Source organism: Grampus griseus (genome assembly GCF_964374135.1).
Source record: "Grampus griseus genome assembly, chromosome: 10".
NCBI classification, from domain to species: domain Eukaryota; kingdom Metazoa; phylum Chordata; class Mammalia; order Artiodactyla; family Delphinidae; genus Grampus; species Grampus griseus.
In genome coordinates, this window is record NC_139004.1 from 24742092 (window position 1) to 24756980 (window position 14889).

General features: G+C 40.1%; 1 protein-coding gene across 2 annotated transcripts in view; it reads right to left on the bottom strand.

Annotated features, from left to right (window-relative positions):
- Positions 1–14889, bottom strand: part of EFHC1 (EF-hand domain containing 1) — a 60445-nt gene that overhangs the window by 20977 nt on the left and 24579 nt on the right. For both annotated transcript variants that reach the window (XM_082662736.1, XM_082662735.1), the window contains 2 exons: positions 7919–8139; positions 2045–2185 (listed from right to left, as the gene is read on the bottom strand). In XM_082662736.1, the coding sequence (XP_082518862.1) occupies positions 2045–2185; positions 7919–8139 (362 nt within the window). The remainder of the gene's footprint in view (positions 1–2044; positions 2186–7918; positions 8140–14889) is intronic.

A 14889-nucleotide genomic window follows, 5' to 3' on the forward strand; every position in this document is an offset into this window, starting at 1 on the left:
CGTCCACCTCTGTGCATACCAAGGAGTTCATGATAACAAAACATCTTTTTATTGGTTATGTTGAACTTGATCACTTGGTTAAGAAGATGCCTGGTGGGTTTCTCCCCTGTAAAGTTACCATCTTTCCCTTTGCAGTTAGTAAATATCTTGAGGGAGATACTTTGAAACCATGAAAATCTTGTTTCTCCTCAAAGGTTTTCCCACTAATTTTAGCATCCGTTGATGGACCTTGTCAGCAACAAGGACTGCTGAGGTGTGTGCTTAATGGTAATTTTCTATTGCACTCTTCTCTTCTCCATTTGTTCACTGAAATTCTACTGTATGATAATCTCCAGGTCCATCATGTTGCTGCAAATGGCATTATTTCATTCTTTTTTATGGCTGAGTAGTAGTCCATTGTATGTACGTATGTGTGTCTGTGTGTGTGTGTGTATATACATACATACATACATATATATGCCACAACTTCTTTATCCATTCATCTGTCAATGGACATTTAGGTTGCTTCCATGTCTTGCCTGTTGTAAACAGTGCTGCTATGAACATTGGGGTGCATGTACCTTTTCGAATTATATTTTTCGTTAGGTTGAGCGCTAGTCCTGCCTCTGTCTAAGCAGTTAAGACCTGGGACACACCAATTAGTCTCTGATTCTTATGTTTTGAAACATAAAATGAGTATATTATATTGCCTGACTCACAGATAGTGTATGTGTAAATAAATTCATTTACCCATTCATCCAACAGTTATTGAGTGCCTACAAAGTCTAAAGAGACATGACCCCTGCTCTCAAGGAGTTCATAGTTACTATGTCATAATTCAACAAACCTCTTGAACTTTAACAGTAACTCAAAGAACTTAGCAACAATGCAAAACCTTCATTAATCAGAATTCTTAACGTATGGAGTGTTCTAGTTGACCTAGAATTTGCTAGAACTCCCTTGTTTCAAAGCTTTTTCAATATTTAAAAAATACATTAGTCAACTATGTTCTCATTTAATTTTTATTTTTTCAAATACATTTCTATTCCCAGAGTAACTTATTTCAATTTCTATTTATGTCTATATTTCTAAATAAAATGGTTATATTTCTATTTCTGCTTTTTTTTCTATTTTTAAAGACATTATCCTTTGAATTCTTATCAGTAACTTGCTTCAGGTAATTCAGCCAGTGAGTGGAACACTCAGGATTTGAATTTATGTCTGTTTCCAAACCTCTTAGCCACTAGCCATATGACCTCTCAAAGTTCACATCTATTAAATTAGTATGATTCCATTTGTTACATTTAATGAATATAAAATACATCAAGCTAGATATCACCAATGATAAAAATTAGTAAGACATGGTCCCTACCCTCAAGAAAATCACAGTTCACTGGAAAGGCACAAAAATAGATAATTTGAATGTAAGTCAAGCTTTCATAATTGCTTAATAAAAAAGGCCAAAATGCCTGTCAAAATTTGAGGGATAGAGAGATTAACGATTTAAGAAAGACTGTGAGGGCAGATAGGACTTGAGCTAGGTCTTGGTTCAAGGGCACCATACTTAATACTATCCAACCTGCCTGAAGGTTGGAACCAATGGTTGTTTAAATAAACACATAACTCTGACAGCTGTTACTCTAGAGCTTACAGACAAAACGGACAACTATGCACAGTACTGAGACAGAACAGAATCTTAGGATATAAAAATTGTCCTTGGGGCTTCCCTGGTGGTGCAGTGGTTGGGAGTCTGCCTGCCGGTGAGGGTGACGCGGGTTCGGGCCCTGTTCCGGGAGGATTCCGCATGCTGCGGAGCGGCTGGACCCATGCGCCGCAGGTACTGAGCCTGCGCTCCGGAGCTGGCGAGCCACAACTACTGAGCCCGTGTGCCACAACTGCTGAAGCCCATGCACCTAGAACCTGTGCTCCACAGCAGAGGCCTGTGCACCACAACGAAGAGTGGCCCCTGGTCACAACTAGAGAGGGCCCCCGTGCAGCAGCGAAGACCCAGTGCAGCCAAAAATAAAGTAAATTAAATAAATTAAAAAACAAAAATTGTCCTCACCAGTGCAGCCAAATAACGAAGCACCTTGTTCTCATTCATCAGCATTTTAATAACATCTTTTTTTGGAGGTTTTGGAATGAGCGCAAAGCAATTCTGAGCAGAGTCCTCAACTAGTCCATAACCGTTATAGGGAGGTAATTCCTGAAGAAACACAGAAAGCAAGAAATAAAGCAGATGCTCCGTGTTCTAAAAATTAAAGGTAACTGTAAGTTTCTTTTTAAAATCTAGAAAACATTTATTTAAAAGCAATTTCTACATATACAAATGTAATCAGAAAAAAATAACATATCACATACTCCATTCCTCTTTATAGATTTTACACCATGATCACTGCTCATAAAAGTGACTGATGATGCTACAAAGTAACCCTCAGGGCTGGATTTAATCTATCACTGATGTCCACTGACCCCTTACTGCCAAAGCAGAGCCTGGCCCTGCTCCCAGCCCCAATCCTGGCCCCTGTGGCCCTCCAGCACAGTGAAGCCCATGGGTCTGTCTGTGACTTCTTTGTCTGGGGTGTGGGTCTCAGCCTGGCAGATCTGGAAACTGTTTTCTCAATTCACCCAAAGTGGGCACGTGTGTGTGTCGGAGGTAGGGGTAAGGTGGGGGTGTCAGGACTTGGTTCATGCTACTTACTTCCGAGTTACCTCCGTATTTCTAATATTTTAATTTCTTTTTAAAAAAATTTTAATTTTATTTATTGATTTTTGGCTGCGTTGGGTCTTCGTTGCTGCGCGCGGGCTTTCTCTAGTTGCAGTGAGCGGGGGCTACTCTTCGTTGCGGTGCACAGGCTTCTCATTGCAGTTGCTTCTCTTTATTGCGGAGCACGGGCTCTGGGCATGTGGGCTTCAGTAGTTGTGGCTTGGGCTCAGTAGTTGTGGCGCACGGGCTTAGTTGCTCTGAGGCATGTGGGATCTTCCCGGACCAGAGCTCGAACACATGTCCCCTGCATTGGCAGGCGGATTCTTAACCACTGCGCCACCAGGGAAGTCCCTATTTTTATTTCTTCATTTTTGCCTCAGAGAATGATAGCCATACTTCACTGAGAACTCACACCCCCCTGTCCACACAGGATTCCCCTTTCCTAGTGAAGGAGCAAACTCATGGAACTAAATTCCAGATGCAAAGGTTATTTGGTGAGTGTGAAAATTTAGGATGAACGTATGTTTTTCATTTAGGTTCCATGAAGGGCTGAAAGCACCGCTATAGGATGCTCTGTTTGTCTAAAAACTTAAGTAGAGAGCTTCCCTGGTGGCGCAGTGGTTGAGAATCTGCCTGCCAATGCAGGGGACATGGGTTCGAGCCCTGGTCTGGGAAGATCCCACATGCCGCGGAGCAACTAGGCCCGTGAGCCACAACTACTGAGCCTGCGCGTCTGGAGCCTGTGCTCCGCAACAAGAGAGGCCGCGATAGTGAGAGGCCCACGCACCGCGATGAAGAGTGGCCCCCACTCGCTGCAACTAGAGAAAGCCCTCGCACAGAAATGAAGACCCAACACAGCCAAAAATAAAAATAAATAAATTTTTAAAAATAATAATAAAAAATCATGTATCTAAAAAAAAAAAACTTTAGTTCAGAGGTTATTTTCCTCCCTCTCATCAATGCTAGGCGGACTGCAGCTGAGTTCTTTTTCTCTGACTCCTTTCTGCTATGCTTTCTCAGCAAACTAGCTTGTACCATGCTTTTACTTGTAGATACCCTCCCCAAATCTTTTAATATACTGTATTCAGGGACTTTAACAAGTTAGTCTATATGAGCCCTGCTCCATCTGCAACAGGGGACTCCCTCAGGAACCAGGGACTCTGCTATGTTCGTCCAAGGTGGGGTGCTTAGAACACTGATCCTTCACCCACTTCCTGGGCTGTAGTTAACGTGATCTTCATTGCTGGAATATGACTAATGGATCCAGTAGATGGACGATGACTTAATTTGCTCCAAATACAAAACCACTACTCAGTGAATACACACGGTTGCCAATGGACAGAAGGACTTGGGGTGAGACACTGCATGCTAAGCTCTGGCTTACTCTGGAGGTGGGCGGAAATGCACAGTGGTGGAGTCCAATATCAATACACAGTGAGAGCAGCCTGGTTGGGAGGTGTGGGGGAGGTTAAGGAGTTTTAAAATAGCGAGGTAAGTTCCTGAGCACCTTCCTCTCAAATTCCTTTTGTTTTAACAGGCTTCTACCTAGTTTTCCCAAGTTGCATCTCATTTCCTCTGCTTGGAATAAAGACCTTCTCTAAATATCAGCCCCTGTGCCTGTGGTGCGGGCACCATGCTCTTCATGCTCCAAGCTACCGCCTGGGTCCTGTTCTAAACTAGAACCATTCCTCTGACTGGACATTATCACGCCTAGACACTCCTATTCGTATGACCCACCTTCCAGAGCTTCTGCCCAGGCTTTCTTAATGATGCACGCACACACGGTCTTACAGTCCCTCATCCTTCAGATGCTGCCTTCAGAGGCCAGCTCCACGGCAGATGAGCTCTCCTGGTCCTGGCTTCTTCCTCCTTCCTACTAGCATGTCTCCAGATGGATCCAGCACATCTGGCTTCTGGATCCATGTGGACTTACTCCTGATCTGGCAGATCAGCCTGACCTGGGTATCGAGATTCTCAAATTAATATATGCACTGCATATCCACTTCTGTCCCTGCCCATCAGCTTGACTCTGGCTTGGTCCCTCTAGAACCTGCTACGGCTCTCATCCCTGTGTTCCAACTACATTGTGTAGAGTTCAGATGACTGAGAGGTAATGATTGAGGAGAGCTAAAAGGTATTTGCTGCTTGGTAAGTGGAGCTTTCCTACTCATTTCCAACAAAGACTTTCATGGACAAGCAGAGAGGATTTATTTGTAGCAGAATTATTTATTAGAGAGAATATAAACTGACCAAACACTATAATTAATGTGCCATATGTAAGGATGGAGAAATCATTGTATTATACAGAGTAACTGAGACAGGGCAAAACAAACCAAAATCTATAGTGGTTCTCCAGTTCTCTCTGCTCTCTATCCAAGTCTTCCCTCCCTTTCTTTAGAAGACAAGTTTGGGGGGTAGAAAGGTGATAGTAACGAGGATGGAGAGCAGGGCTCTTCTAGGACTCAAAGCTTTTATCAGCTCAAAACACAGATCAAAGCCGTCCACTAGGAAAAGTGCACCAGTGTGCTACAAGCCCTCCCCATCCTACTTCCTGGTTAGGTGAGACTCCTCCTTATGAGAATGTTTGACATTTAACAGGATTACCCTTGTACTTTTCATTGTGATGCCTGGACTGCAACTTCACACAATACTCATCTATAAACTCAAGTGGTGGAGTAGTTTGGCTGATTAAAATCTAGATCTGTTCACATGGTATTTTTCCTGTAGACTGCATCAAATGCTGCCCCCAAAACTGGTGCATAGGGACATCGGTTTTATTATAATTCTTAATCCATGAGCACATTCATGGGTAAGGAGTTCTATCAGAGGAAAAACTGACAGCAAGAGGCACTATCATCACCCACACTCCCTTCTGGAAGTTTTATTGCCCCAGGAACGCCTAGCACCAAAATCCAAATCCTTCTTTGTAATTGTTTTTATGAGATGTTGCTTCTAAAAGCCTTGCCTAAGATATCACTTGCCTTTGAGGGGAACAAATACATACTGCCTAGGCAGTCTTCTTCAGTCTATCCAGGAAACACACCACATACCTCCTATTTGCCAGGCACTGTGTTAGGTGCTAGGAGCACAAAGATGAACAGTGGTCCTGCTGTCAAGGAACTTAGTCTCATAGAAAAATTCATAAACAGATGTTTTAATACGACAAGTGCTAGTGGAGGGAGGCACAGAGTATCCCAGGAACACAGACGATGGGGTGCGAGCCCTGCCTGGGACTTCAGAGAAGCCTTCTTGGAAGAGAGAAAGCCTACACTGAGTTGTGAGAGTTAAGAAAAAGCCGTGTAGAGAAATGATGGAGAAGTGGTTCAAGCAGGAGAAAGAGCATTAGCGGAAGTCCAGGGGAATAAAACAGGATGCAGAACCACCTGTAATTCAGTAGAATTGGAGGCTAAATGCAAGCAGCATGGGCAGCAGATGCGGGGAAGGCAGGGGCCCAGGCTGGAGGAATTCAATCATTCCATCATTCCAGTAGTGTCTTTCAAAAAGGAAAAAGCCCACGGACATTATTTTATACACACGCTGGCAAAATAAAGATGGGCCACAGGTGCTAACACACTATTTTATACATGGGCAACAAAGAGGTTGTTTGAGTTGTGCCTGCCCCAAATAGGTACAACAAGCACCAGTGTTTTGGTCTACGACACTGTGGCCTTAATACTTTAGATGCTTGTTGAATCTGCTGTGTAATGTGGAATTTTGAAAACATCCAATTGTCATTTCAAACTCTAAAATATGTGGCTGAGCCACTCTGAAGGTTCAAGTTTATTAAATTACTATTTTGGTGCATTAAAGACACCATGAACTTACTCTGAGAGTGGACTTTGAGGTGCACAGAACTGAATTTTGGGGTTCTGCGTGATTTTAAGGAGAGCGATGTTGCAATTAAAGAACACCGTCTTCCAACATCTTCAGTGAATCAGTTTTTGTTTTGCTCCCAATCACTTTTTTTTTTTTTTTTTTTTTTTGTGGTACGCGGGCCTCTCACTGTTGTGGCCTCTCCCGTTGCGGAGCACAGGCTCCAGACGCACAGGCTCAGGCATGTGGGATCTTCCCGGACCGGGGCATGTGGGATCTTCCCGGACCGGGGCACGAACCCGTGTCCCCTGCATCGGCAGGCGGACTCTCAACCACTGCGCCACCAGGGAAGCCCTCCCAATCACTTTTTAAGTAAAAGGGTTTGATAAATAGGCAAGAAAAAATGAAATGCCTTAGGGGTCTGGAATTTTAAAAGATGTCTTTTTTTTAATCAAAAAGTTTTTAAATTATTAAAGTAACACAAGGCTTGGTATAAAAACTGAAATTGAGGGAACTCCCTGGTGGTCCAGTTGTTAGGACTCCATGCTTCCACTGCAGGGGACATGGGTTCAAGCCCTGGTCAGGGAACTAAGATCCCATAAGCCATGTGGCATGGCCAAAAAAAAAAAGCAAAATTACAACCACACAGTACAGAAAGAAAGCTCCCTGGTCATCTCCCACTTCCCTCCCTCCCTCCCCTTCCCACAGTGAACTAACCACTGTTAATAGTCTGGGGAAACATTCCTCCAGGTCTTTTCCTCAGTAATATACACAGATGTTGTATACAGTAATCTACAAAAATAGTGCCATGTCATGTATTCACAATCCCTTAAAAATGTTATGGACATTTTCTCCTGTTAATATGCATAGACTCCCTCTTTTTTTAACAAGTCTTATAGTCCTCTAATTATATGGATGGATATACTATAATTTATTCTGCCAATGTCCTTACACTTTATTGTAAGTAATGCTACACTACACATCCTCACATATATCTATTTATAATCCCCAAACCAGATTTTCTGGGTCAAGAGATACGTGATATTTTATTTTGAAAAAGTTTAAATGAGACAAACTGCCCTTCAGAAAAGTTTTTCTCATTGTTCGCCTATTAACAGTACACGATGCCTACTGCATCACACCAGGGCAAACACTGGATATTGTGAGTCTTTTTAGAGCAAACAGATCCTAAACCTCATTATTTTCATTTCTCTTTGTTTGATTATCAATTGAGGGTCTTTCCGTATGTTCATTAGCCATTTGTAGTTCTTCTTTTGTGAACTGCTCTATTTCACATGCTTTGTCCATTTTTTTTATTGGGTATTCACATAAGAGCCTTTTTTATCCTTTTCCTTAAATTTCTATTAACGCATCAGAAGATGAACTCTCTCTCTAACCTCAGAACCAGTGTCCTGTTACCTGTTTCACAGGAGGTGGTTCCTTCTTGCTCACATCAATGCGTGGTAAATCGGAGATTCCAAATTTTTCTTTGTAATACTGCCGAGTAAATGGATCACAATCATAAATGAAGAAAGTTCTCCCAAGTATAGTGAGTGGCTTCCCAACAATGAAGTCTTTGGCAGTATACCATTCCAACACCTCCTTGTCTGAGATTTCCAGCACACACCGAGGGAAGTTCTCTAACAAAAGACAGCAGGGAGAGGAAAGAAAAGGAATGAGGATGGGAAGAAAGACTGACACACGGCAGCCAGGCATTCCTGAGAACCAGAGGGAGTGCAGGCTTCAGCTCTGACGGAGGGTCAGGGACTCCTCCACACTCCCTGCAGAACACAGGGCTGAGTACTTCCATCTGCGAACAGGACACATAAATAATAACCCAGATTGTTTCTGTAAAGTCTCTCTCCCATATTCGGCTTGAACTATCCCTAGAGGTCACCAATCTTAGTAGAATTAATGCTTAGAAGGAATCATTACAAGAGAAAAGAATAAATGTCCTTCTATAAAGACAGAGTATTGGATCTATGGTGGGGGGTCCAAGTCATTTACTTCAACCACCCACCCATTTATCCGTTCATCTAACAAATTGTTAGTGACCACATATACCGTGTAACAGGTACACTGCTGAATACAGAGATTATAACAATTAACAGTATGGATAAAATTCCTGCCTTGATGGAGAAAACATTCTATTCGGGGCCACAGACCCTAAACACACAAAACATGGTTTCATTTCAATTGTGGTCACTGCTACAAGGGCAGTCTGATCTAGTCCTGTGCCAAGAGGCAGGGACAGTCAGCACAATGGTTCCGGTAATCCGTTCATCTGGGAAATCAACAGATTTTCAAACGTAGAATCAACCTTCCATTTTTGGAATAAATCTAATTTGTCACACTCTCTTATGAAAACTAGGTGTTGATTGTTTAAGACTGATTCCCTGCAACTTGGCCTCCATGGAAACCATAAGATCATCAGTCAGTTCTAGTAAGGTGCCACACTTTGTAGCTGGAACCACAAAGCTTGGCCCCAGAACTCTGATGACAGGGAGCATGAGAGGGGGGTTGGTACTATCCTAACTGATAATTGCTAAGAAAATAAGGAAGGAGACTAAGGTTCTGCTACAGCATTCAGAAAACCTAACGCTCCAGCCCTTGATTTGCCAAAAGAAAAGGGTTGGCTGCTTCCCAATCACGCATCTTAAACGCCCTATAGACCAAAGGTTCCTTCTCCCAGTGTCTAGTGCCCAACCCTACTAGAGCTCTCTGAGTTACCCCAGGAAGTGATGGGCAGTGGAGGACACAGCTCATGACTCTGTGGCATTGTTTTCTTTTTTTTGGCCACACCATGCAGCTTGTAGGATCTCAGTTCCCTGACCAGGGAACAAAGCCACACCCTTGACAGTGAAAACACAGAGTCCCAGCCACTGGACTGCCAGAGAATTCCCCAATAATTATTACTTTAAATGTAAGTGGACTAAATGCTCCAATCAAAAGACATGGAGGGGCTGAATGAATAAAAAAACAAGATCCATCTACATGCTGCTTACAAGGGACTCACTTCAGACCTAAGACAGACAGACTGAAAGTGAGAGGATGAGAAAGGGTATTCCATGCAAATGAAAATGAAAAGAAAGCTAGGGTACCAATATTTAAATCACACCAAGTAGACTTTAAAGCAAAGCCTGTAAAAAGAGACAAAAAAGGGCATTACATAATGATAAAGGGATCAATCCAAAAAGATGTAATAATTGTAAATATATATACAGCCAACATAGAAGCATCTAAGTACATAAGGCAAATATTAACAAACAAAAGGAGAAACTGATGGTAACACAATAATAGAAGGGGACTTTAACACTCCAGTTACATCAATGGACAGATCATCCAGACAGAAAATCAAAAAGGAAACACTGGCCTTAAATGACATTAGACCAGATGAACTTAATAGAAATATATAGAACATTCCATCCAAAAGCTGCAGAATACATTCTTTTCAAGTGCACATGGAACATTCTCCAGGACAGATCACATGCTAGGCCACAAAACAAGTCTCAGTAAATTTAAGAAGACTGAAATCATACGAAGCATCTTCTCTAATCACAACACCATGAGACTAGAAATCAACTACAAGGAAAAAAAAAACAAACTGTAGACCTTGAGATTACCTTACTAGTTAAGTCAGAAGGAGAAAGACAAATATCATATGATATGACTTATATGTGGAATCTAAAATACGACACAAATGAACCTATCTACAAAACAGAAACAGACTCACAGACAGCGAACAGACTTGTGGTTGCCAGGGGTGGGGTCGGGGAGGGATGGATTCTGAGTTTGGGGTTAGCAGATGTAAACTACGATATATAGAACGGATAAACAACAAGTTTCTACTGTATAGCACAGGGAACAATATTCAACATCCTGTGATAAACCATAATGGAAAAGAATATAAAAAGAATGTGTGTGTGTGTGTGTATATATATGTATATATACGTATAACTGAACCACTTTGCTGTATAGAAATTAACACAACATTGTAAATCAACTATACTTCAATAAAAAAAAGAAAAAACACTGTAAGAAACACAAATGTGTGGAGGCTAAACAATATAGTACAAAACAACCAATCGGTCACTGCAGAAATCAAAGAGGAAATAAAAAATACCTGGAGACAAATGAAAATGGAAACACAATGATACAAAATGCTATGGGACACAGCAAAAGCAGTTCTGAGAGGAAAGTGTATAGCAATATAAGCTTACCTCAGGAAATAAAAAATCTCAATCTAACCTCACACCTAAAGGAAGTAGAAAAAGAAGAATAAGCAGAATCCAAAGTGAGTAGAAGGAAAGAAATAATAAAGATCAGAGAGGAAATAAATGAAATAGAGACTAAAAAAACAACAGAAAAGATCAATGAAACTAAGAGGTGTTTCTTTGAAAAGATAAACAAAATTATAAAACTTTAGCCAGATTCATCAACTAAAAAATGAGAGAGGATCCAAATAAATAAAGTCAAAAATGAAAGAGAAGTTACAACTGACGCCATAGGAATACAAAGAATCATAAGAGATTAGTATGAACAATTACACGTCAGCAAAATGAACGACCTAGAATAAATGGATAAATTCCTAAAAACACACCATCTCCTAAGACTGAATCAGGAGGATATAGAAAATATGAATAGACTGATTATTAGTAATGAAATTGAATCAGTAATCAAATAACCCCAAGAAACAAGTCTAGGACCAGAGGGCTTCACAGGTGAATTCTATTAAACATTTAGAGAAGAGTTAAAACCTAACCTTCTAAAGTATTCCAAAAAATTGAAGGAGGAGAAATGCTTCTGAACTCATTCCATGAGGACAGCATCACCTTGATACCAAAACCAGACAAAGGCACCACAAGAAAAGAAAATTGTAGGCCAATATCACTGATGAACATAGATTCAAAAACCCTCAAAAAATATTAGCAAACAGGATACAACACTATGTTAAAAGCATAATACAATATGATCAAGTAGGATTTATCCCAGGGGTGCAAGGATGGTTTAAAACCCACAAATCAATCAATGTGATTAACAAACTGAAGAATAAAAATTATATGATCATCTCAATAGGTGCAAAAAAAGCTTTTGGTGAAATTCAGCATCCATGTATGATAAAAGCTCTCAACAAAGTGGGCAGAGAGGGAACTTTCCTCAACTTAATAAAGGCCATACATGACAAGCCCACAGCTATTCACACTCAACAGTAAAAAGCTTAAAGCATTTTGTTGAAGACTAGAAACAAGAGAAGGAAGACCACTCACTCCAATTTTATTCACCATAATATTGGAAGTCCTAGCCATAGCGATCAGACAAGAAAAAGAAATAAGAGGAATCCAAGTTGGAAAGGAAAAAGTAAAACTGCTACTGTTTGCAGATGATATGATACTATATATATAAAATCCTAAAGGTGCCACAATAAAACAGAACTAATAAATGAATTCAGTAAAGCCATAAGATACAAAATATACAGAAATCTGTTGCAATTCTATACACTAACAAAGAACTAACAGAAAAAGAAAACAAATCCATTTACAACTGCATCAAAAAGAATAAAATACCTAGAAATAAATCTAACCAAGGAGGTAAAATACTTTTACTCAGAAAACTGTTAAGACTCTGACGAGAGAAACTGAAGACAACACAAACAAATGGAAAGATACACTGTGCTCATGGATTGGAAGAATTAATATTGTTAAAATAAACATATTACTTAGCCTGCAGATTCAATGCAGTCCCTATCAAAATACCAATGGCATTTTCCACAGAACTAGAATAATTCTAAAATTTGTATGGAAACACATAAGGCTCTGAATAGCCAAAACAATCTTGAGAAAGAAAAACAAAACTGGAGGTACCACGCTCACTAATTTCAAACTATACTACAATCCTACAATAATCAAAACAGTATGGTACTGGCACATAGATCACATAGATCAATGGAACAGAACAAAGAGCCCAGAAATAAACCCACACTTATATGGTCAATTACTCTATGACAAATCAGGCAAGCATACACAATGGGGAAAAGACAGACTCTTCAATAAGTGGTGTGGAGAAAACTGGACAGCCACACGTTAAAAGAATCAAACTGGACTACTTACACCATATACAAAAATTAACTCAAAATAGAATTAAAATTTACATGTAAGAATTAAAACCATAAAACTCCTATTAGAATACATAAGCAGTACATTCTTTGACATCAGTCTTAGAAACATTTTTTTTTGGATATGTCTCCTCAGGCAAGGGATACAAAAGCAAAAATAAACCAATGGGACTACAACAAACTAAAAAGCTTTTGCACAATGAAGGAAACAAGGAACCAAACAAAAAGGCAGCCTACTGAATGGGAGAAGCTATTTGCAAATAATACATCTGATAAGGGGTTTAATATCCAAAATATAGAAAGAACTCATACAACTCAACATCAAACAAAAAACCCACCTGATTAAAAAAAATGGTCTGAGGACCTGAAGAGACATTTTTCCAAGGAAGACCTACAGATGGCCAACAGGCATATGAAAAGATGCTCAACATCACTAATCACCAGAGAAACACAAATCAAACCCACAATGAGATACCACATCACACCTCTCAGAATGGCTATTATCAAGATGACAACAAATAACAAATGTTGGCGAGGATGTGGAGGAAAGGGAACCCTGTGCACTGTTGGTGGGAATGTAAAATTAGTGCAGCTACTATGGAAAACAGTATGGAGATTCCTCAAAAAATTAAAAACAGAACTATCATGAGATCCACCAATTCCACTTCTGGGTATTTTTCTGGGGAAAAAAACCCCACTAATTCAAAAAGATTTATGCACCCCTCTGTTCACTACAGCATTATTTACAATAGCCAAGATATGGAAGCAATCTAAATGTCCATGGATAGATGAATGGATAATGAGAAAGTGCTGTACACACACATACACACACACACACAATATTACTCAACGATAAAAAAGAATGAAATCTTGCTATTTTTGACAACATGGACCTAAAGGGTATTATGCTAAGTGAAATAAGTCAGACAGAGAAAGACAAATACTGCATTTCACTTGTATGTGGAATCTAAAAAAGTAAAACAAAAGAATAAACATACAGAAACAGACTCATAGATACAGAGAACTAACTGGTGGTTCTCAGAGGGGAGTGGGGTAAGATGATGAGTGTAATTGATGAGGAAAACTAAGAGGTACAAACTTTAGTTGTAAAATAAATAAGTCATGGGGGTGTAATGTACAGCATAGGGAATATAGTCAATAATACTGTAGGGACTTCCCTGGTGGCGCAGTGGTTAAGATGCCATGCTCCAAATGCAGGGGGCCCGGGTTTGACCCCTGGTCAGGGAACTAGATCCCACATAAACGCCACAACCAAGGAGCTGGCAAGCCGCAACTAAAGAGCCCACGTGCCACAACTAAGCAGCCAGTGAGTGGCAACTAAGGAGCCTCTGAGCCACAAATAAGAAGCCCACCAGCCACCACTAAGGAGCACACGTGCCACAACTAAGACCCGGCCGCAACCAAATAAGTAAATAAATATTAAAAAAAAAAAAGCCTGGCTATGCATTAGAGTTGTCAGGGGAACACTGAAAATAACAATACCACTGCAAAAACTTTGTGTGGTGACAGATGATAACTAGAATTATCCTGGTGATCATTTTGTAATGTATAAAAGTATCAGATCACTGTGTTGTACACCTGAAACTAATATAGTATTGTAAGTTAATTTTATTTCAATAAAAATAAATAATCCATAAAAATACTCAAACATTTTTCAAAATTTGTTCTTTTTTAATCCTATCACTGCTCCAATATCATTACTGTAATATACTTTAATTTTACTTTGATATGTTTTAAGCCCCTCAAATTTAACATTGTTCCTTTAGTTTGTATAGTCAATGTTTATTTAGATTTACCTACATTTTACCATTTTCTTTATCACTTCTTATATCTCAGATCTTACTTCTGGAATCACTTCCTTTCTATACATTAGATTTTTCCTAGTTAAGGGTCCATTGTTTAGGTCCACACCCAGCTTTCCTGCAAAGCCTTTAGTCTTTCTAGCTCACACCTCTTCTTCTGAGCTTTGTCTACATGACATAACTAGTTAGCAATCAGATAATCTGGAGCACCTGTGTTACTGTTTAAGCGCTTTGAGTATTTATATTACTTGTCTCCCCAGCCGCTAGAAGTGACTGAAGGACAGGGATTCTAGGTCTAGGAGTTACATTTTCATCTTATCCTCCATAGCACAGCACTTAGCACATGACATAGTTCCCATAGCAGATATTTAACCCTTGTTTAACCGAATTCAATAAAAATTATCCATTGGATTAATGCCTCTGGGAGTCAGTCAGACACTTTAACACCGTGGTTC